At 41.0% G+C, this 22,944-nt stretch overlaps 1 protein-coding gene across 4 annotated transcripts in view; it reads left to right on the forward strand.

Moving 5' to 3' along the window:
* Positions 1-21,685, forward strand: part of BMPR1B (bone morphogenetic protein receptor type 1B) — a 234,428-nt gene extending 212,743 nt beyond the window's left edge. For all 4 annotated transcript variants that reach the window (XM_039551566.1, XM_010411866.4, XM_039551567.1 and 1 more), the window contains 8 exons: positions 685-787; positions 6,791-6,887; positions 7,702-7,840; positions 12,355-12,547; positions 12,989-13,286; positions 15,618-15,793; positions 17,055-17,185; positions 17,928-21,685. In XM_039551566.1, the coding sequence (XP_039407500.1) occupies positions 685-787; positions 6,791-6,887; positions 7,702-7,840; positions 12,355-12,547; positions 12,989-13,286; positions 15,618-15,793; positions 17,055-17,185; positions 17,928-18,053 (1,263 nt within the window). In that variant the 3' untranslated portion in view covers positions 18,054-21,685. The remainder of the gene's footprint in view (positions 1-684; positions 788-6,790; positions 6,888-7,701; positions 7,841-12,354; positions 12,548-12,988; positions 13,287-15,617; positions 15,794-17,054; positions 17,186-17,927) is intronic.
* The last annotated feature ends 1,259 nt before the right edge of the window (positions 21,686-22,944 follow it).

Genomic DNA, 22,944 nt, shown 5'->3' on the forward strand with positions numbered 1-22,944 from the left:
CTCCTCAAATCTCCATGCTAGCTGAAGTTAGTTAGGATATTATTTGGTGGACTGCAGCAATGTCTATGTTTTACATGCAGTTGCACTTTGGTTTGGGATTTTTGGTGCCAGATATTCCCTTCAAGTACAGTGATCACCTGATGGAAAACAAGTATCACTGCAGGAATGGAAGGGGTACGGACAATGAAGCATGGTGGTTTTAAGGTAGTTGCCTTTCCTCATGTTAAACTTAAATGGTTTTAGATGAGTATAGGAATGGTCTAATTAAGGCTAATGGAAGGTATTTTATTCTCACAAGACCAGAAGCTGCAGCTAAATTAGTCCACGCAGCAATTCTTGTATTATCCTGGCTAACCTGTTTTGGATACCCATATTAACTCATTTTTGGTCTAACTGATGGATGTATGTGACTTTCACAGTTCTGACTTGCACCATTAGAGAAAGTCAGTCCCTTCTGCAGCATTAAGGCACTAACAGGAGTAAGTTAGGAGTGAATTAATGTCTTAATTATCTAGATGAAATATTGCTGGATATGCTGGTTGGCAGAAATCCTTACTCCACAGATCCTAGAAATCTGTAGCAGATTGCAGTCCAGCTAGCAGGCACATCTTTCAAGTGCCAGAATGGTCATGTATATTTACAACACAGGGAATGACTTGCTTTCTATTAAATTGCTTATTGCAGGACACTCCTATTCCACACCAAAGAAGATCTATTGAATGTTGCACTGGCCAAGATTACTGTAACAAGCACCTTCACCCTACGTTGCCACCACTGAAGAATCGAGGTAAGGGGAACAAAATCCAGTCCTAAACTGATCTTTTCCTGCTGTTGGTCCTTGTGCCTTAGGGAAAAACAGAGCCCAGACTGAAGCACCCCTATCCAAATGCATGTGATTAGAGATGTAAATGGCACTAAACAGTGTCCCTCCATTCCTGTAGGTTGTGTGTGGAGTGGTGCTGATGCTTGCTGTTACTTCTGTTGCACACATGCAGCAAACATGAGATGCATTAGAGTTGCATGATACTGTCCTAGTGCAGACCTGCTGAGCTACCAGAGATCATCTCAAAGACCTAGGCTGGTCATGCCACAGGATGACTCTTGCTGTGTATTTTTTTAGCCTGATAATAAAATGGAATCCTCTCTCCAGTCCCTGCAACATGCATTACCATCCTCCATAACACCGCATACAAATTGGTCAGCTCAAGTTGACTCAAGTCTATTAAGTTTTTATTCTTTGAAAGACCTGATCATCCAAGCACTATGACAATAATGACTCACTAAAGTGTATTTTTTATGTGAAAAATGTAGCTGAAAATAGAACTTAAGAACTCACACACTTTTTTTAAAAAAAAATTTATTCTAGAGCAAATGGACGTGTATTAACTTTGTAGATGCTGAGGCAAGGTTTTAGCATTTTTGCTTGTTTGTTTAAACACCACTTTCTGAAAGCTGGTAAAACTATTTTTGTCTGGATGTTCAGAATACATTTTACAGAAGTGTATTCCTAAGAAAGTGTAAATACATCCATAACAAACTCTTGGCATCGGCAGGAGTTGTGATAGTCTGCATTGAGTGAGTTCGGAGTTACAGGAGAATTTATAATCCTGGCATTCGGTGTTGGAGATCCAGATTGGTGTGCAGATGCACTCTTAATTTCACAAACAGCAGATACTTACACGAATGCATGCTCAGAGAGAGCCTTCACTCATGTAAGCTGTTCCCTTCAGACCTGTGAAATCCTGCACAGATGGGCTGCAGAGTCAGGCCCTTGGAGAGTGCTATGTAAATACCACACTGTTTACTAGCAAGGCATTAAGGCAGCAAAACCTCATAAAATTCTGACTTCCAGCAGAAGAGTTATGTACTACTTTGTTGGTTTATTTAATTTTAGAAAGTTTTTTGGACTGAGAGAAAAGCTCCATAAAGCCATCAATATTTGTTCACACTTCCTTAGTCTTTCATTAAATATCAGTTTGGAAAACACTGCCATGATTTCTTCATGCTACTGGCTGAGTTTATTCTACATTAGGTCTACTTTAAATACTGAATCAGTGCCTAACACTAAGCATCCATCTTATTAAGATTTTAGTTATTTGGCAATACTATCTGCTTATACAGAAAGCAATAAACCAAACTTCTGGTAGTGGCAGAGGTTGTTTGGATCGATGCTGGGTTTGTTCTCTGTGTATATAGGGTAAATAAAGTATCACTTGGGAACCATGGTGGCAGACCCATTAAACAGCAGAGAGAATATTTTTTAAAAGAAAAAATTCAGAGAGTTGGCACAGGGTTCTAGCTGTTCCGTGTTGCAAAGATGAGTATTTTAGCATGACAGATGAAAGGTGATGCAGTCACTCAACATGCTCTGAAGATTTTTTTTTTTTAAATAAGCTCTCACATTACCCCCATCCTGACAGTGTTTTGTAGAAATGCATTTCAAGAACTGCTTCAATAAATGTGTCTGAACAGGGCTGAAGTCATCACCTTTACTGAAGCCTTAGGTAAATATGTCATTCTTGGTGCCAGGCCTGTTTTAATTTGTTGCTGCTGTATCCTAGTGTGAAACCTCAGAAAAAAAGACATAGTGAGCCATAGGCCCTCACTGCAAATAGGTACAAATACTGTGTGTTAATACATGCTACTGCCAGTGCCCAGTACTGTGACTGTGATCATTGTTTCTACTGGAAACATTTAGGTTAGGCTGTGATTGTCTGAGTAGTGTTAGAATTGTATATCAAGTTTAACATAAACTGTAAGTACAAAGAAAGAGAGGTGAACTTAAAAACAAGCTTCTTGGAATAACCTTCTAGCCTTTGGGTTCCATGAAGGATACGTATGCTCCTCAGCATCTAAAAACCAGAAATTTGGCTCCTGATGAACTCACCTCTGAGGTGATACCTCATAGGAAACAAAGTCTAGGGAAAGCATGCAGTTGCAGGTCAGAGGTTGTTGAACTGCAAATTGACCTGTGCACCGAGGTAACAGCTACAAAGGCGAGTGACTTGTGTGTTCTCTAAGTGCTTTTCCAGGCCTGGCATGTGCTGCAAGGCAAGATTTATGCCACACCCTATCCTCCTCTCCCCCCTGAAAGGAAAGGAGGACCACATACATGAAAGTGAGAGCCAGAAAAATTAGCACTGGTCAAAGCACATCTTGTTAAATAAGATGGAAGAAACAACAGCTAAGCCTAAGTTTTGAGCTCATCTTGGTACAGAGCTAGCAGGATAAAATATCCCAGAGAAACCATTAAGTTCTTGTGCCAGCTATACATCTGTCTTATTAAGGAAATGAAAATCATAATTGGGTCTGATATAACACCTCTGCTTTAAACAATAAAAGATATTCCTGGAAATCCCAGCGAAAGCACAGGCTGAGACCAGTCAAAAGGAGAAATACGTCTTTACTGATTTAGAGCCTGTATAAGCAGAAGTGGTGGTGCCACCGTGTCTGGCTCCCTGCCTGTATAGCTAGTGATGAATGGGCAAGGGAATGATTGGAGGAATGATGGGGTTTGATGTGTGCACACAGTCTCCACGCCTCAGATTTCACTGCCGTTTTTACTTGGATAACTGTAACATTCTGAACTGGAGGGACCTGGGGTGAGAGGAGAACCTCCTCTCCCTTTGATAATGCTGACTTCTGAACCTGCTGGGTGGCATTTTCAATGCGCTCCTCAGCATGGTCCCGTGGATGACAGCGAGGGAAACGAGTGGTGGAGGAGGGGGGAAATCGCGGGAGAGTAACTGAGAGGCAGCTTGGTCTCACCGAGCTCCCCGCTGACACCAGCCTGCACCACTGTTTTCCTACAACATGACGCTGTTAACGTGCTGTTTGCTGGGCTTCCCTGTTATCAGCCAGCCAAGGTATGTGAAGAAGCTTCCCAAACCCACCATGTGTTTGTTTTGCACTTCCCACACCGTGCTCCCGGTAATCACTCACTGCTGCCTCTGTGGAAGCTGCTGCTTATTCTCATAACCCTGCTGCTTGGCACCTTGCAGTTACCAAGTAACACAACGGTAAAAAGCACACACTGGACTTCCTAAAGGACAGAGTACCTCCATCACATAAACTGGCACTGACCAGGACCTACCACAGTGTTCGCCACAGAGCCCACAGCCAAGTCACAGCCGAGCTGCCCCATCCCTCCTCCTGGTCAGATAAGAGCAGGGAAAGGGAGGTTTGTCCTGCTGCTCTGTGGGGAACAGCATGGGCTGGAGGAGCGGGAGAAGAGATTCAGCCTGACTCAGTGCAGCAGAACAAACAGACATTGCTGGTGTAAGGATGGGGGCTTGCATTTAATCTTGTGTTGTCCACGCACCAGCAGGTTTATGAAGTCCTCAGGTGAGCAAGCAAATGAAATTCTGCCAAAGTGCTTTAAAAATGCAGGAAGTGTTTGAAAGGTGGGACAATAGCTCACCATCAGTACTGCCTCTCATCATACATAGACAAAGAAATATAAAGGCATGTGGAACTTACTCTCCCCTCCTGTGAGAGCCAGTTGCATGCCTTTGCTGTGCACAGTGAACCACTGCTAAAGCTGTGCCGCTGTCGGCGTGGGGGACATCACCCACCACAAGAGGGTCAGCTCTGCATCTGGTCAAATTCTTTATCAACTGCTCCCAGCAAGGAGTTCAGGACACATTCCTCTATGTCTTTCATGCTTTCCTTGCCCTTGCTTGCTTCACATAATTGCATTTGGGTACCCAAAGAATTTTGCTGTGTTGGAGCCTGAAGTTCATCTGAGAGCTACACAGCACTTCCAAAATGCCTTCTAGGCTCTGGGAAAACCAAACTGCATTTATTTACTTTTCTGAAAGGGAGAAGCCCATTAGAAACATTGAGCATAAGGTCTGGATCACTTAAACCCTAAAAATTATGGGAATTTGATTCAAGATTTCCTCATGTTTATCATCCCTCTCTAAATGTACGTACTCATACATGCACAGACAGCGTGAACAAGTTCATGGGCAACACTTTGTGTCTGCAAAAATGCCCAGATTTCCATGGCTTTAACATCTAGCAGACACAAGTATAAGATCTGAATTGTTCTCTCTGCGTCTGACATCAGCTTTAGTTACTGCCAAGCACAAAAGCCCAGCTTCCATCATGTACTCTGTGAAGTGAGAGAACCCTTGCTGTGGACAGTTACCCAGGTTTCTCCCAGGTATAAAATGCTGCTCTGTGGTCTCTGTGCTCTGCTTGTTCATGTGATGGGCTGTGACATCTGAAACTGTTAGAACCCACACATTTTAGAGGGAGATGGTGGCTGACACAGGCTGCTTACAAAGCACAAACCAGAGCCCTCAGCCCTGCCGAGCCTTCACCAGAGAGCTCTGTGTTCCCCGGCGGGCTCTCGGTTTCAACCCACAGCCTGCTTCGAGTGGCAGGCAGAAGGATGGGCTCAAGTGTTTTCCTAATAGACACCATGTCAGTGTCCCCTTCCAAAGGCATCAGCCACGGCCTGCATGTTTACATGGTCAGTGCTCCCGGAGCAGGTAATGGCAGGTTAAAACATGACCAGTGTGATCACAAGGTGTGTTGGTAGTTAATCTCTGTTTGTAATGGAAAGGGGAAGGAAAGAAATTGTTTGGGAGCAAAAAAAAAAAAGGAGAAGCTGGATCTTTAATATAAAAGAGTCTCTGACAGTAAGCTAAGAGTCCCTTAGGAATCTCCTGGTCTCATTACCCTTGTAAATCTGAAACATAATAACATCGTTCCAGGACGAGTCAATAAGGATAGATTTCTCGCATTCTACAATGTGTCAGGCATGGAGTGAAGGATGCAAGACAGCAAGGCTGGAAGAGTTTCAGAAAACATGGCCCTCATTTGCATTATCCCATTATTGGAAGGGTGGTTTGTGTATGTACATGCTGAAATACTATAATTTTGAGAGTTTGGGCAGCAGGGGAGGTTAAAAAAGAATAGGGCTGCATGTCTTTGTTTTTCAGCAGGGAAGCATGCATGAAGGTCAGACTCACTTGCCTGAGCTGAGAATACAAATTTGGAGATTAATGTTATTCTTTAAAGGAGAATACGACTCTCCCATACAAATGTTGACTGAAACATTTTAATAGTTTTTATGTAACAGCATTTTCTACAAGTTACTTGACACGTTTTATTCCCAAAGGGCTTCACAGAAAAGCTGCTGGAAGGATAGTTTTGCCCACCAGCATAGAAAGGACTTGCTGGCACGCAGGGCTGCCGTAGAGCAAATGGAGAAGAAAATTCCTGCTCAGGTGTTTAAATCAGGATCTGAGAGACAAATTGTTCTGTAATGATGGAAATACACTTTGAAGGCCTCTCATGGCCTGCCTTCTTGGAGGTTAAATGGTCTCCTCTGTCTTCCCTTATAAGATAAATGCAGTTTGGTGGGTTTTCTCTTTTTTGGGGTGTTTTTATATTAACTACTCAATAGGATGCTACTTAATATGAGTGTTTAAAAAAGGCAGAGATTTTTGCATGTCCTGGCTGATCACGCAGCTTAAGACCCAGAGCTACAGGTCTTGATTGATTTTTCATTCAGGGCCAAACAGGGAATTGCAAATCAAGGTGATGTTTTGCCTGAGTGAGGGCTGAAAACACAAACAGTCTTTTGGAGATGTCAGTTCTGTCCTGGTCAGTGAGGGTCAAAGAGGAAGTGCGTAAAATGCCTGGGGAATCCAGGGGTATTGCACAGGAATTCATTAGGAAAAAAGCGGAGATTATCTTGTGCTCAGTGTACTTCTGACACTGACTTTGTACCACCTCCCTTTCTAAATTTTCCACCTTTCTTGTTTTCTAACCCCAGACTTTGCTGAAGGAAACATTCACCACAAGGCCCTGCTCATCTCAGTGACTGTTTGCAGCATCCTTCTGGTGCTTATCATCATATTCTGCTACTTCAGGTAAATAAGGACTACTTTGGTAGCTTGTTAATGTTCCTCCCAACATTTATCTTTTTATAGATTTAGGAATTCGAAAAAAATAGAAGTGTGGACCTTAAAGAAAAGAAATGAGAAACCGTAATTTTATAATGAGAAAAAAAATGTGTATTTTTTTTGTGCTATTCACAAGTATACCTGTGTGATGTATTCCATACAGGATCTTTCACTCAACATCCTAAAAAGCCATTCAGGTAGAAGCACAGATTATTCTTTACTGAGAAGGCCAAAGGACAAATTTTATAGGAAAATTTTTATAAGGGAAATATATCTAAGACTTCTAAATTGGTTTATTTGATGAAGAACTGATCATAAAAAAAAGAAGAAATACAGCAATGTCAGTAAATATGTTTAGAATGTTATCATAAACTACATACATTATGTTTTAATAATTTGACACATTTTTAACATATTCCCAAATTCCATGACCTTACCTCCTCTGGCTCCTAAAGATCCACTGCAGACAGTAAAATAAAGTTATTTACTTGATCAGTGTTTTAGACATATTTAAGTTTCTGAAAGGAAGGCATTTGATTGCTTTGCAAACTTAACCCAGACTGCATGGCCTTTGAGTGTTATACTTAAGAGTTTTGATGCTGAAAACAGTTGCTAAAAATAAAATAGAAAAATTTTGGCCAGCGAGTCCAGTGTATTCCTCAGGGAAACAGAGAAAGCTGTTAGTCTATAAATGAAGGAAATATGAAGGACAGTGTGCATTATTCATTGCACATGTGTTCATTGTATTCAAAACTCATTTTGCTTTCATGTAAAATGTCAGATACAAACGCCAAGAGACGAGGCCCCACTACAGCATCGGGCTGGAGCAGGATGAGACCTACATTCCCCCCGGAGAGTCCCTGAAGGATTTGATCGAGCAGTCCCAGAGCTCAGGGAGTGGTTCCGGGCTCCCTCTCCTGGTAAGGAAGCAATACTATTTTAATGTACATTTCAAAGGCAAAAAGTGAGTAGAGGGAGAAGAGGCACAAAAAATTATATTTACATGTCCTCAGTTGTTTTTTTAGGTTTTTGGGGTTTTTTTCTCTACCAGAAATGATAAGGATTTAAGCTGGAGAACAGCTGCTTGAGAAGCAGGGGAGTTTTTTTCATGTGAGCTAAGCCAAAAAAGCTTAGGGTTATTTTTCTACCTCAGCTCATTTCTTATTTTAGATAGTGTAGGGTAAGTACAGGCTTAGAGAGCTCGTGGAAGGACATCAGATTTACTCCAGGGTACAGGACAGCACCTGGCCCACTGATCTTCTTTTCTTCCTTTGTATGTGCAACACAAAATAGGGTTTCAAACACTGACACATCGTCTTTTTCTAAAGGGAACTGTAACTTGTCAAACTTGGAACCTTTTTATTTGTAGGCTTCATTTTGCATTCAGAAGTCAAGGGGGATTTTTTTCCCTTGTAGTATGGCAGTCTCAAAGGTTAAAGGCACAGGGATGGAGTTTGTGATTATTTCTGATCAGACTCCAGGATTACTAAGCCTGCTGAAAAGACAAAACCTTCTGTGGCAAAATAGTTCTGTTCACCAGGGGGTTTTGTTTCTGGGGATCATGACTGGTAAAAAATAACTGGTAAAAAAGCTAGGTTACTTATTTAAAATAAATGCCTCTGAGAAAATGGATTAGATTTAATTTTCATTTGTCAGAGCAGATATGTCCCTCCTGTCTCCCAAACCTATTAGTTTGTAGTGATGCTACTACTTTAGGTTGTCCAGTTTCCAAGTACTATGTACTATCTGGTTTTTTCCCTCACAACTTTTTAAAACACCCTAAAGAAGAAATTAAATGGGAAGTTTTATATTTCCTTAAAAATTAAGCAAGAGGCTGTGTTTGTTCTAGGCATTAAGAAAGCTCTGTTATGTCCCATGCCAGTGTCCTTCTAGCACCCGTGGAAAGGGAGAGATCCTGTGTGCAGTTCAGGACCATTCCTAACAAGTGCTTCCAATTTATTTAATTGTGAGGAATTCTTCCTTTTTTGCTTTGGGGTTTTTGGGTTGGTTTTTTTTTTGCATAGCACCTGCCACATCAAGGTCTTAGTCTGCACGTGGTGCTCCTACCTGTTACAATGACATAAAAAATGTAATAATGTAGAGCAAATACAAGGAACTTGGTTGTACTTCTCTGAAAGGAAATGTTTCCAGCAGCCCATGTGGGTAGCAGGTACCCTGGGGCATCTTATAGCGGTGCATGACTCAGTGCATGACTTGGGATCCTTCTTCCCAGGATCCCAAAAAAGCTGGAACAATGCTGGTTATAGCTGCTTGCTCTTTATGCCTTCCTCTGTCCCAGTGAGCAGTTTGAAGGAGGCATCTGTGGTCTCAGTGGTGTCGCCAGGTCTGCTCTTGTAGTGGACGGGAAAGCCAATTCCTGCTGCTTAGCCAGGTGACATCCCAGCTGGGGCATTGCTCAGCAGCTCTCAGAGCTGTGCCGCTGCTCCGTGAGGCAGAAACCATCCAGTCTTCTGTCAGTCCACTCCTCTCAAGCCTGGAGACTTTGCAGCCACTGGACCCAGTGTTTTTCCTCAAGGAACTCTTCCCCCCAACCCCCATCTCCCCTTACTCACAAAAAAACGTGTACAATTTTTCTTTAAGTAGTGATTTTGGGTGGAAGAGAAGAAAATGGATCTTGCACTTGGCAAGAGATGTTTGCTGCATTTCCCAGACAGCTACAACCACTATGAGTTCACCAGAAACGCACAGAGTGATGCCCATGCCTGAAACAAACGTATAGAAAGTGCCCATGCAAGGGCTTATTTGCTAATTTTTAACTTTGTTTCTTATGCAAAGACTGAAACATCCAGGGTTATAATTTCAGGAAAGTAAGATGCAAATTTAATGCAAAATGTCACCTTGTGCTAACCAGTAATGTTTTTCTTCTGTGTAGAACATTTATTCTAATGGGTACAAATATTACACCCCAAACAAGTATTAGCCAGGAATTTGTCAATATGATGACATTCAGCAAGCATTCTGTCTCCTGACCTGTCTGTACCTCTGACAGAACAGTTTGCTGCAGGTCAAATGCTGCGAAATGGTCTGTCTGAAGAGTTTGCTGAACTACACGTTGGTCTCTACCTTCTCATACATTTTTTTTTCCCAATTTCCTTTCCAATGAACTTTGCTTTTCAAGGGACTGCATCCCAGCCATAGGTATGAATTTTCTGCTCAAAATATTAAATTTACAAAAGGTTGGTCTGTCTAAATTTTCATCTGCAGTAGCTGAACACATTTAGCTGAATGGCAGGAAAGTAGAAATAGTTCATAATTGGATTGTTTCCACTCAGGGAGACAAAAGAAAAGGCCATGTAACCTTACTTACAGAGCTCAAGCAGCAAAATACACAGATTTCAAAAGAAATGAAAAACCCCCAGCCCCACTCAGTGTAAATAACTCACAAGAACACATCATTCAGCATGCTTATGAAATCAGTTCAGCCAACAATTTTGATTAACCTATTTGTTTTAGAAATAATAATTGGTTTATGATTCAAGAAGGAGCTGAATTCCTTAAAATAAAATAAATTGTTCATAGGAAATCATTTGACCAGTTCTAGCAAGACGAAACCAGGTTAAGGCCTTCCACATAGTATTCTGCCGCCTGAAAACCCATAACAGAAATGTGTTTTTCATTTTCTTAATGTAATTTAATAAGGAACTTTTCATCATTAAGTATTGTAATTGCATGTACTTTATGATGCCATTACATATATTTACACAAATTAAGTTATTTGATATAACTACATTATTGTTCAGGATGCATTTTTAAAATGGGCAAAATAGAAAGCAACAATGCTAAAATGACATTACAAAATGTTACAGCAAAATTCCAATGTAATATAACTATTGTTCAATCACTATATGAGAGTATAAAAGATAATAAATCAATTTTTTAAATTAAGGCTAATCTCTGTTGTTGGCTTTCACTGATGTTAATCAAAAATAATGGCACTAAAGCGACCATCTTGGAAGTCTAATAATAATACAGTGCAGGACTGGAAAAATGGAATTCTGTTTAAATGACAGAAGAAGAAAACTGGGATATTTGAAATAGCTTTGCTTAAATACCACTGTATGTTATGCTTCTTAAAATTGTCTTATATGAAAACCAGTGATTTACTTACAAAATGAATGATGATAGGCCTGACCTAATAGGTTTTGAGTTTGTCTTTGGATGCACATTCATGCTGCAGTGGGGTTGTGGCAGTCCTGCTTGGCATTACCAAACTGGTGGTTTCCACTGGACCTCCCAAGCATAACAAAGGAAGCAAATGTTGTAAAAAATCAAGTTTCACTCATTTCTGTCAGTCAAGATTGCAAAAATATTTTGGATTGCATGAAATGAATATGATTTCAGAGGGATTCAGTTAGTGCAGTTAGATTCACTTGCTGCAGTAAACTGCAGGAGATTTGTGTCTGGATGGTGGCAAAACCCGACAAGAGACCATGAATTTGAACCTGTTCAGATTTTGCCAATTGCTTGGCCCAGATGAAAATCTCCTTGTGTTGAAGGAAATATTCTTTCAATATCTTACCAAGTCTTACCAAACAAAAACTCATTAGCTGTGGATTGAACTGGCAGTGCTGTACCTCAACAGTGTGCCATTTTCATCTCCCGTTACATTGGGGTGAGGCAGCGTCAGCCACGAATACCAGCGAGTTGTGCTGCAGCATCCACTCACATTAGTGAACTTTCAGATATACATGTTCTGCAGGCATGCTCCAATCTGATGAGATTATTAGTCTCCATTTGCCTGAGATTTTTCGTGGCTGTAAAAGCTTGTTAAATTTAGAGGCAGTCCATCTGCTGCATGGGGTCTGTCATCTTGTGAAGAGTATCTCTGCAATGCTGCCATGGGCATTGATCTTGTAATACCCATGATGTTAGCATTAGCTCACAGTACAGACACTGACAAAGCTGGCACAGACACTGGAAAGCTGTTCTTTCAAATATTTTGGGGAGGGAATTGCTTTTTATTAATACGTAATTATTATTATTAAAATTAATGTAGGCATGTGTGTTACAACTCTGTAAGTAGTGGTTGAGATTCCTAACACCAAATGTATATTTTGAAATAATCAGGCATGGCCATTTCAAGGAAGGTGATAGGAAGTATTGTCCTTAAAAAAAAAAAGTAATTTTGTGGTTTTGCTAGTTTTGGACCTCTGATAGGCTTATGACTCTTGTGAGGCCTAGCCTTGAGTCTCAGCAGTGTTGAGTATGTAACAAACATCCCTATTTTAATTCAAATGTGTTACGTACCCCTTTGGAATTTGGACTGCATTGAGGTGACCAGGAGTGTTTTCTGTCAAAACTTTTCCAAAAGTAACAAAAAAAATTCCACCAAACTCTACATCCCACAGGAAAATAAAAATTTCAAGGTTCATAGTAAAATGTTTCCTTTAAAAAGACTGATTAATTTTCAAAGGTTCAAAGGACCATCGCAAAGCAGATTCAAATGGTGAAGCAGATTGGAAAAGGTCGCTATGGAGAAGTCTGGATGGGAAAGTGGCGTGGTGAAAAGGTAGCAGTGAAAGTGTTCTTTACTACAGAGGAGGCCAGCTGGTTCAGAGAAACAGAAATCTACCAGACTGTCCTGATGAGACATGAAAATATTCTTGGTGAGTGAAGTGAAAGAGAATTATTTGACAGTGAACAGGTTTTTTAAGCACAGCAATTTTATATTTGGCTGTTATCTGATGTCCTTTCCTATCTGCTTTGTTTCCCACTGTGCTCTGCAATTAGCCCCAGTGCTTTTCAAAGGAAAGTTGTTTCAAGGATTACTGAAACATAAATAAAAGTTAAAAAATAGTGGGACTTGGGGGTTGTTACTCCAAACACAACGTGTCTGTTTCAGGCACTGGTGTTTCCGTATCTGGGCTTTCTGAAAGTACGTGAAAGGCCAGAGGTGAGGCACAGTAGCATGGAAGTAAGATGAAAGGAATTAAATACGGTAATGAAATAAAACTACTGAAATGGATGAGAGTCCAGAGTTCTGAGCAGTCAAAAAAAACCCCGTGAGAAGTATTAATTTGAAAATATCTTCTTTTTTTTTTTTGAAGGATTCATTGCTGCAGATATTAAAGGTACAGGATCTTGGACCCAGCTGTATCTTATCACTGACTACCATGAGAATGGCTCACTTTACGATTATCTAAAATCTACTACCTTGGACACAAAAGCTATGCTGAAACTGGCTTACTCCTCTGTCAGTGGCTTGTGCCACCTGCACACTGAGATCTTCAGTACTCAGGGCAAACCTGCTATTGCCCACCGTGACCTAAAGAGTAAGAATATCCTGGTGAAAAAGAATGGCACCTGCTGTATAGCAGATTTGGGCTTGGCTGTTAAGTTTATCAGGTGAGTTGGAGTGAGGGGGCTGAGGAGAAGTTAATAAATCAGGTGCAAAAGCTGCCTTTGTTGTTGGCTGAGTGTGCACGTGTGAGTAAGCACCTATAGGGTACGTGCACACCTTCTGGGCTCTGCTCAGCTGTGTGTGAGGTTACCTGTTGGGGAGTGAATGTCATGTAAACACCTCATGCAGGTGTACAAACAGTTGCTTTTTAATTATTTGAGCACATTAGCTGCATTTGCATAAAGGTTTATTTTCATCCCTCCGTCCTCCATAGCTGCCCCACTATTGCTGGCACACAGTGAGAGGACGTAGCACAGACAGGTTGAAGTCACGTCAGTGAGCTTGTCACTGAAGCTTGTCTGATCCCGTGAAAATTCACTCTCAGCTTAGAGAGAAAAATACTAATAATTTGCACAAGTTACTAACTAGGATTTATTGAAAAGGAGCCCATTTGGGCTGCCTTTTGTTCCATTTCCTACAAATCAAATTGCCGAAGAACAGATTTGATTTTTGAAATGGCTTTTAAATTTGATTTTAAAAAATGGTTGTGTGTTTAAACAACTTAGAAAGAGCAGACAAGTAGAACTTACTCACTCCTGGGATTCATAAGGAGACACTGCTCTCTGACAGCTCTGTTCAAAAGGAACTTGAGCTCTCAGCGGTGGTCCTGGTGGTGGAGACATGTGTTCCAAAGTCTCTGATTTTTCTGTATACAGAAATGTGTCTAGAATACATAGACTGAAAGTTTCCGTTTTGGAGGTCAGCTTTGAAACCATGCACTCCCTGGAGTATTAAAAAAATTAAAGAATTCTGTACAAATCTTGAACTGAAATTATTCAGAGTGAAAGGAAAGGCAGTTTTTAAGTGTGCTCTTCTTACCGTTCACTTACCTACCACGTTTCTTGGTGAGGCATTTCCTTTATGAGCCTGACCTTTCTTTAGGAGACAAGAAAGGAATATTTTTACTTTGAGGAACAGAAGCCTAGAAAACAACAACTTGAAAATACACTATTAAAAATTTCGGGGAAGAAATTCACCCTTTGCAGGTGTACTTTGCCTGGCAAATACAGAGCAGCACACTGCTTAGCTGTGAACGAAGGGAGCTAGGAGTTATCAAGTGCTGTTACAAAAGAAGGTGAAATATGGATTTTTCCCACTCCAGATGGAATTTACAGTATGTACTTGGCTTGTTTTCATACTGAACCCTTCCTCAGACAGCATTTCTCAGGCAACAACAGGGAAGTGAAAACAGTGGGAAGGGGTGTGCTCTGCTGAAGCTAATGATTCTAGTAAAATTCCTTGTGTTTCCATTTCATTTGAAATACTGGAAGACAGTGCAGGTCACTGGATTTGTGTTACATTCTTGGAGGTATACAGAAGTGCCACCAGCATATGTATGATTTAATGACTGTGTAGGTAACTGGTTGTCCCACAGACTCAGAAAAAGCTGACTTTTCTTCATATCAGTCGGTAAAAAAAAAAATGTTGTACATGAAGAAATAATAATATTTCTACAGAAATAGAATTATTCTGTGAGCTTTTGTTGCATCCATCATATTTAAAATACATACATTTGAAGGTGAGGGAAGGAAAACAGACCTTTTTAAGCAAACCATATATGCCATATAAAGCTTATATAAAACATACAACCTTTTAAAAACATTTAAACTGATGTAGCTGAATCTGAGTTAGTAAGAAAAACAAGAATCCATCCACATAATTAATGGGAATTTGCTTGCCACATCTTGTGTCTTCTGGTCAATGTGTGAGGTGTGACACATTTGCTTAGATGTTTTTATGCATTTATCCCTCTGTGTCTACATATCTTGATGTGTTAAGGTTGGGAGAGATCAAACATAATGCATGCAAAAAATAATAGTTAGATTCATCTTCCTTGCAGATCTGATTTGCTACAGCTAAGAGATACTGCCCCAGCTACTTAGCATTAATTGCTAAGACTGAAGCATTAGGTGGTGGAGTATGTTAAGAAAACAGCGTTTAATGAAGATTTGATTGTTATCACTAACATTAGAGCTCCGGCTAATGCTAATGAAATCTCACAAATGTTACAGCATCCCTGTTGAGTCTTATCTTCATTTTGATTCTGCATTTGAATGCTTAACATAGCCTCAGGCAGGTCAGCCTTTTAAGGAGGGTTGCCTTCACACTAAGAGGCTTTTCTTGCAAGAATTGTTCCATTAAGATTATGCATTACTTTTGACCTTGTTTGAGAGTGGATGTGGTGTGAATTTACTACTTCTTCCATCTAAATTACTTTCTTTTCAAGCCACTTTACTGCATGTTTGATGCCCTTTTTTTTCTTCATTTTCTTTTAGTGATACAAATGAGGTAGACATCCCTCCAAACACCCGTGTAGGAACAAAACGTTATATGCCTCCTGAGGTGCTGGATGAAAGCTTGAATAGAAATCACTTTCAGTCCTACATCATGGCTGATATGTACAGTTTTGGACTCATCCTTTGGGAGATAGCAAGGAGATGTGTTTCAGGAGGTAAAGAGCTGGGAGATCACTTTTAATTGTGTCAGTGAACCTCATATCTTCCCTTACATCTTTTTCTCTGGGTGATTGTTTTTACAGTAATAAACCAATGTGGGTAAACCATACAGGTAACTCTCTTAATATCTGTTCTCTTGTTAAAACTTATTTTAAAGCATGAGTCAGTGCTATTTCAACAGCGGAGGTTTAGACTATATTTTAATGGCACGTTTGAAGGCAGCGGATGCCTGCACTGAGGAAGTAGGGAATTCATTTGGGGGCCTTTTCCAAAGGCATCACATTTCTGCTGAACTGGAGGTGTTCAGCTAATTTAACAGAAAGGAAATAGTGATTTCTTTGTTTAGTTAGAGTTAAATGAAAGGAGGAGGACAAACAATTTGGAGTTTGCTATGCTACTATTTGAAATAATCTGTTTACAAGACAAGTAGCAAAACAGCAGAGGGAAGTAGCTCTTACTACATCACTATCATACCAGTGATGTGCTTCATTTCCCTCTTTCTGCATGTAGAGTTCAGTGTAATGCAGAAATGATGGGTGTTATTACCTCTGTTTTGCCATGGAGAAAATTAAATGCATGGAAGTAACTTGGTAACCGTTCTGTGCCAGTTTGGTGGCAAGAGTAGAGCATGTCTCTCTTGGGTCTCTGCTACCTTCACCATACTTCATGGGTCTTTAAATCTGCAGTGGTGTGCTGAATGCTCAACCTAGAGGAGCTGAATGTTGCCTATGAGTAGCAGGATCCCTGTGTTTAAAAGCTGGTGATGTGTATTGTGATGTTTTGAGGCTAAATCTGTAATATTTTTATTGTTTCATTGTTGCTATGTACAAAGAATGGTGCCTTGCCATGTTCTGAAAAGGCACAGAAATGCCCTTTGGTATATTCCAGGTCCACTGATAAGAAGGAGACCTAACTCAAGGTTAATTCTCTCTCAGATTAGTCTGATACAGTCCCTATGTGAATAGCTCTTTCTGGGAGAACTTACTGGAGATTGCTGGACTGGAAAGCAGAGGTAGAAACTGCCTCACTTGGCAAGTAATTACGTTTTTGGATTAAGATACGTGGCCAGTCTTTACATGGCAATGGTTACATTGGAACTTGACGGTGGAATTAACTTCTAGGGCAGGGAAGTCCTTTTCAGAAGTACACCCAACTGTTGAACAGTATGTATTGTATGGCCAATCTGTTACAAAGTGAGAGGGGAGGAGGGGAGTGGAAGTTTTCTGCAAGTGACAGACAACTAATTGCTTCTTTCAGGAATAGTTGAGGAATACCAGCTTCCATACCATGACCTCGTGCCCAGCGACCCCTCGTACGAGGACATGCGGGAGATCGTGTGCATCAAGAGACTGCGCCCCTCGTTTCCCAACAGATGGAGCAGTGATGAGGTATCTGTCGTCCCTCTTGACATGCTGTCAGTGCTTTTAATCGGAGCTAGTGAGTGAGATTGACCCAAGTCTGCAGCATTTTGAGGGAGGAGGACATTTTCCACTGCTGCTGCCACATTTTGGAATAGCAGCATGTAGATGAATATTCTGCAGGGAGATGAAAGATTTAGGTGGCATGAGATCTGTGAATGTGAGGGAAAAAGAAAACAACCTCCCTGGGCTCCTTGAGGTCTCATGCAACAGCCAGTGTGAGAAGATGTAACCACAACTCGCCTGCCTCATCCTCTTCCTAGCCAAATCCCTCTGGGCATTCAGACTGGGGCTGAAAACACTGGAGGAAGGACTGTCAGCTCCGGAAAGGGCTTTTGTGTGATGACACTCAGTGTGTGTTTACTCTGCTACCACATGTGTCCAGGACTGATGAGGCTCATTGAAATAGCTGCTCTTGATTAACTGGTTGGGATCCTCAGTAATCCCACCTCAGGCATTCTAGCAATAAGAGGTCAATTTGTTAGTAGGTAGTGCCTGTGTATTACCAAAAATACATTACAAAAATCTGCATTAATCTGAAACACGTTTGGCTGGTCTGGGCAGCGCTGGTGGTATTTATGCATAATGCCTGTCAGGGCCTGCACTGCCCTTAGGAAAGGCCTTTTCCCTTCAGTTTTTCAGCATTGCCAACAACTGCAGTCTCCTCTTTCACTGACCCGGGTGGGGCTTTCTCTCCCGCTTCTCTCCGCAGTGCCTACGGCAGATGGGGAAGCTGATGATGGAGTGCTGGGCTCACAACCCTGCCTCCCGGCTCACAGCCCTGCGCGTCAAGAAAACACTCGCCAAAATGTCAGAGTCCCAGGACATTAAACTCTGACTCTGCCAGAGGCAGCTCTGGTGGAGGCCCCTGGAAATGGACTTTCTTGTGCAGGCAGAAGTCCTGAAGATGTATCAAAAGTCTTTGCTAAGTACCTTGAATGGAGTCATGCTTAAGAGCAGCAGTGAGTTTTTGAGGAGACTATCCATTGCAAAAATCACCTGAATTTTGAGATACAAGATCGAAGAGGCTTGTCTGCTCTTGTTTACATGGGAAAATACAGTTTTAGTAACTGGTTTAAGATTATGCATGTTGCTTTCCATGAAAGCCACTTATTATTTTATTATTATTATTGTTATTATTATTATTTTGATTGTTTAAAAAGATACTGCTTTAAATTTTATGAAAATAAAACTTTTGGGTTAGAAGTAAAAAAGATGTATATTGTTACATTAAAAAAATTCGGAGGAAACTGCTGAAAATGAAAGCAAACCAACTTTTTCATTTCCAAAACGACTATTGCACTCCAGCATTTAAGAAAAAAGGTGAGTGGGTCTGTGTAGCTCAGAGGAGCTGTGATGGAGACCACCTTAAAAGCCACCTATTTGTGGAGGTAACTTTCCAAACCCTGAATGTGCAAGTGATTCTCACAGTGCAGAGATGGAGCCCAATTGCATCCCTGCCATCCCTGTTGGTGTGGGTGGCCTGATTCCTGTGGGTGGCCTGTCCCAGGGAAGGTCATGCTTCACTTAAGGTAGCTGGGAACTGTTTGAATATGGTTTGGTGCGACTTGTTTAAAGAAGCTCTTCATGTTTCCAGGAAAACTGATGGGGATAGTACCACAGTGATAAACAAGTGCCCTTTTTCTTGGCTTTTTTTTTTTTCCTTTCTTTTCCCCCACTGCAAAATAAAGTATTTTGTGTGTGAGTGGAAATGAAATACGCATTTGAGTCCACTGGGTAATTTGAAACTGCTAGGACCCACAACCAACCACTGGGTAAGAGGAAGTTCCTTGTGAGAAGGAATTACTAACTTGCTCTTTCATCTGCGTAAAAGTGAGGGGTCCATCTACAACCACAGCTGAGAAAAAGAAATTAACATCTGTGTTCCCTTTTTTAAGGGAAAGTGAAAAACCTCAACAATGCCCATTTCTGGGGTGGCAGTCATTCTTCCTTGAGTGTAAGGAGACCTGGTGCCTTGTCTGTAATAGGAAGTGACAGGGAGAGGGAGCGTGGGACACATTAGATGGGTGGTGAGAGCTGGGAACTGTGGCCAGCAGTGGGTACCTGCCTCCTGCACTTCTTCTGCTGTAGTGAGAGACACTACAAACAATTGGCTCAAGCTTTATCTGCTTTACTGTTTTGGGTGGCCTTCCAGCAGCCTCCACAGCTCTGGCAGCCACTGCACAGCAGTGACAGGCTCAGCTGCTGGGCTGGGGCTGTGTAGCATTTTGGTTCCCAGCAAGAGGAGCTGTCAGGGGAGAAGAGCAATGGGAAATGTATTTACTGCCTTTCCCTGTTCCTCCTTCCTAGGGTTGCAGCAGTTGTAGCAATGCTAATGCTACAGAAGGGGAAATGAGAGGTGAAATATACCCTGGGAGGTGTTTTCTTTGGAAAGGTTCTGTTCTTTGTCAGATTACCAAAACTGAGCTGCATGGGACTTACTGGTTTACCCTTTTTTACCCTTCATTTATTTTTTAAAATTTTCCTGGCTGCCTATGTTGTTTTACTAGATGGTGTTCAGCTTAATTTTGAAATAAGTCCTTACAAATGCTGCTTTGATTATGCTAAGCCTATTTCAGAACTTAAATAATTGCCATGCAGGATTTAGCGTCAGCACTTCTGTAATGCTTCTTTTTTTTCCCCCTTTTTGGAGAAAACTGATTTATTTGTGGTAGGTAGGTGTATAATTGGGGTTTAGCTTAACAGCTCCCTGAAAGGTATTTCTAGCTGGAAAAATTACCATTTTATACTTTCAAGCTAACAGAGAAAAATGCACGAGTTCAAGAGAACCAGCAAGCCCTCCATGATGATAGGTGTTAAAAAGCTTAATCGAAAGTTTTTTTGTTAATTAGGGTGCTTTTTCTGCAGTGCCGTTTCCCTGCCTGTACCCAAATTTACCAAGCAATACAAAAAGAAAATCTCTGAGATTTAATACACCAAACACTGATCCCAGTGACGGTTTCCCCATCCTTAAAACACGTTTGTGAGGCTGAGAGCAGAGTTTGCTCCTCTCCTTGGCTGCCTTGGCTTTGAGATTTGTGGGCCAAAATGGGGACAACCCAGCCTCTCTTCACCTTTTTGTCTTAGTGAATGGAGCCATGGGTTTCTAGTCTCGTTTCTTTCCATAAAAGCCAGCGCACCCTGTGGAACTGAGGTTTCTCAGCCCCGAAGAAGCAGAGGGGACCTGCAGGTCCCAGGTTGCACAACAGGAATGCTTCTTTCCTGCCTGTTTAGGTGCATTTCACCTCTGCCTTCCTCAAATAGATTTTTTTTTTTTTTTTTTTAAATAGCAAAGCTCTCCCCAGGAGTGTTTTGGAGGGTGCTTTGCTGGCTGGCAGACACGAGGCATACTATGAATGCCCCTGGCACCTGCCATCAGCATGTTGGAAGAGAAAGGGCCAGTCACTGGTTTCCTGAGCAAATCTTACCTTTTTTTTTGGTCCAGAAGAAAATGGTCTAAGATACTGGTTTAGAGTACATAAAGTGTGTATGTTAAATGTTCAAGTTTATGTGTTTTTATATATATATAAAATATATATATATATATATTCAGTTGCGAGTCTGGGATAGCTCCAGTATGTGGATTAAGAGTAAACTATTATGGATGAAAAAGCACTAAATAAAACATAATATTTATTTATGAAAATGCATAAATGACAAATCACTGCAATGGTGCTGTATAGGAAAATAGATAAATATATATATATATATATATATTTGAGGAGACACACACTGAGAAAGCAAACAGTCTGCGGTTGTGTAACTAGTACCTGCCTATTTTCTCCCAAGACCAGATTTTGCCCTCAAATCTCCTACCCACTGTAATCGATGCTATTGTGAAGGGCTATTCCTAAGGCCAAAAAACAGCCTAAGGCAAGCGTGGAGGTCTTTTGTTCCAGCACTGTGACGTTCGAGTTACTGCCTGCATGGGTGACTTTCTGTGACACTCAGCGTGTCGTAATTAAGGTGTCAGCACTGCAGTGACTACAGGCTAGTATGCTTATTTTGCCAGGTGTGGCCTTTTAATGTCACTTCCATATTTTGGTAGTTTCAAAGGGCACATTGATGAGGGCTTGGAAGTCAGAGGTAAAGATAATTGTGGCTTCAGTGCCCACGGGTCTAGAAATCCACTTTTCAAATGTAAATCATTCAAGGAAGTGTAGTTTAGTTTCTTTCTGGCGTAGGTGAGATGGCATAGGTAAGTGGGAGAAGAAAAAAAAAGAGAGATGCCATCTAGCAACTGCTATCCTTTCTCTAGCACAAAGTCATTTCTATTAAAGAAAAGGTTGTCAATGTAGAGACTAAGAAACTAATTTGTGTTCTTTTTTGAGAACCAGTGCCTTATTAAACCTGTAAATACTGTAATTAGAAAACCTGGGGAACAAACTGTGTTATGTTGTATTTGTTCAAATTGTATATGGTTGTTTTAACATTCCCCCCCCCAATAAAATTGTTTCCATCTCCCCATGACAGAGATTGCTATTTCCTTTTTATGTGCTTGAAAAGCACCATCTTTGCATTTCATTTCTCCAGCTAGATTATTTTGACCATGCCTCATTTTATTTATTTTATTTTTATGAGATTTTTTTTTTCCTCTGAGCAAACAAGTAAACAGCAATATGTTGCATATGTTTCCACTGGCATAAAAAAGCATCACTTCTTTCACAACTCAGTGAAGAGAAAAATAGTAATTAAAATAGTGTTATCACTAATAGAGCAGTCAGTCGTGTTTTGTGGCTGATTATGTAAATCTATAGAAACTTGGTATTAGCATAATATTTTTTTGAGACACCCACCCCCCCTTCATTCTGCCACATGTTTATGAATATTTTTGACTACTATTTTTAATAGCACAAGAGCCACAGGAGTCACCTGTGCACAAACTGAAGCTAGAATTCCCGCCCCAAGCATCAGGTGAAAACGTTTCAGCCTAAATACCCAGCATCAGCTGAAACATGGCATTGCTGAGTGCTGAGACATGGGTTACCTACCTCTACATCTAGTGAGGTGTTTCTGTGCATTTGTACCTAAAGCTGGAGCACTCCTCTCGTTCTGCAGGGCTGCGTTGCAGATTCAGCTCCGTGTTTCCTAATGTTTAATTGCCTTGCTATTATTTTCAGAGAAATGTGTAAATAATAGCAATTTTCCCTTGAGCTGCACAGCCCCTGCAGCTCTCCTGCTTTGCCCCAGACTGTCGGTGCTCAGTGGCATTGCAGTTACTCTCCAGCAGCATTTCTACAGCCCCTTGACCTGGCCACATCTAGGTGACAAAGCCCCATGCTTGCTGCACATTGCCCCTGGCACGCCTCTGAATCCCACAGTTCTCAGGTGCAGAAAAATTTCTTCTGAGGAGATATTTTCTCTTTTTGTAAAAAGAAACTAAAGACTCCACTTCTGAGCTTCCAGGAACTAAACAATTGAACACAAAGTAGGGTGTGGTTTTTTTCCAGTTGCTTATAAATATAATTTATTACCTGTTTAAAAATTCTTTCTTACACTTTGTACATGTCAGGCTGACAGAATAAATGCAGGCATTTACAAACAGAGGGAAGGAGAAAAAGGGAGGGGGGTAAGAGGCACACTCAGAACTAGTAAACCACACCTCCACTGTACAGCAATACAAATAATGCAATGGCTAGCACTTCTCCTGTAGTAAGTCAGTCTTTAGAAAAGGAATTGCATAGAAGATACAGCAATAGGGAAATCAAAACCAAAAGAGTTCTCCAGAT

Source organism: Corvus cornix, chromosome 4, assembly GCF_000738735.6.
Source record: "Corvus cornix cornix isolate S_Up_H32 chromosome 4, ASM73873v5, whole genome shotgun sequence".
NCBI lineage: Eukaryota > Metazoa > Chordata > Aves > Passeriformes > Corvidae > Corvus > Corvus cornix.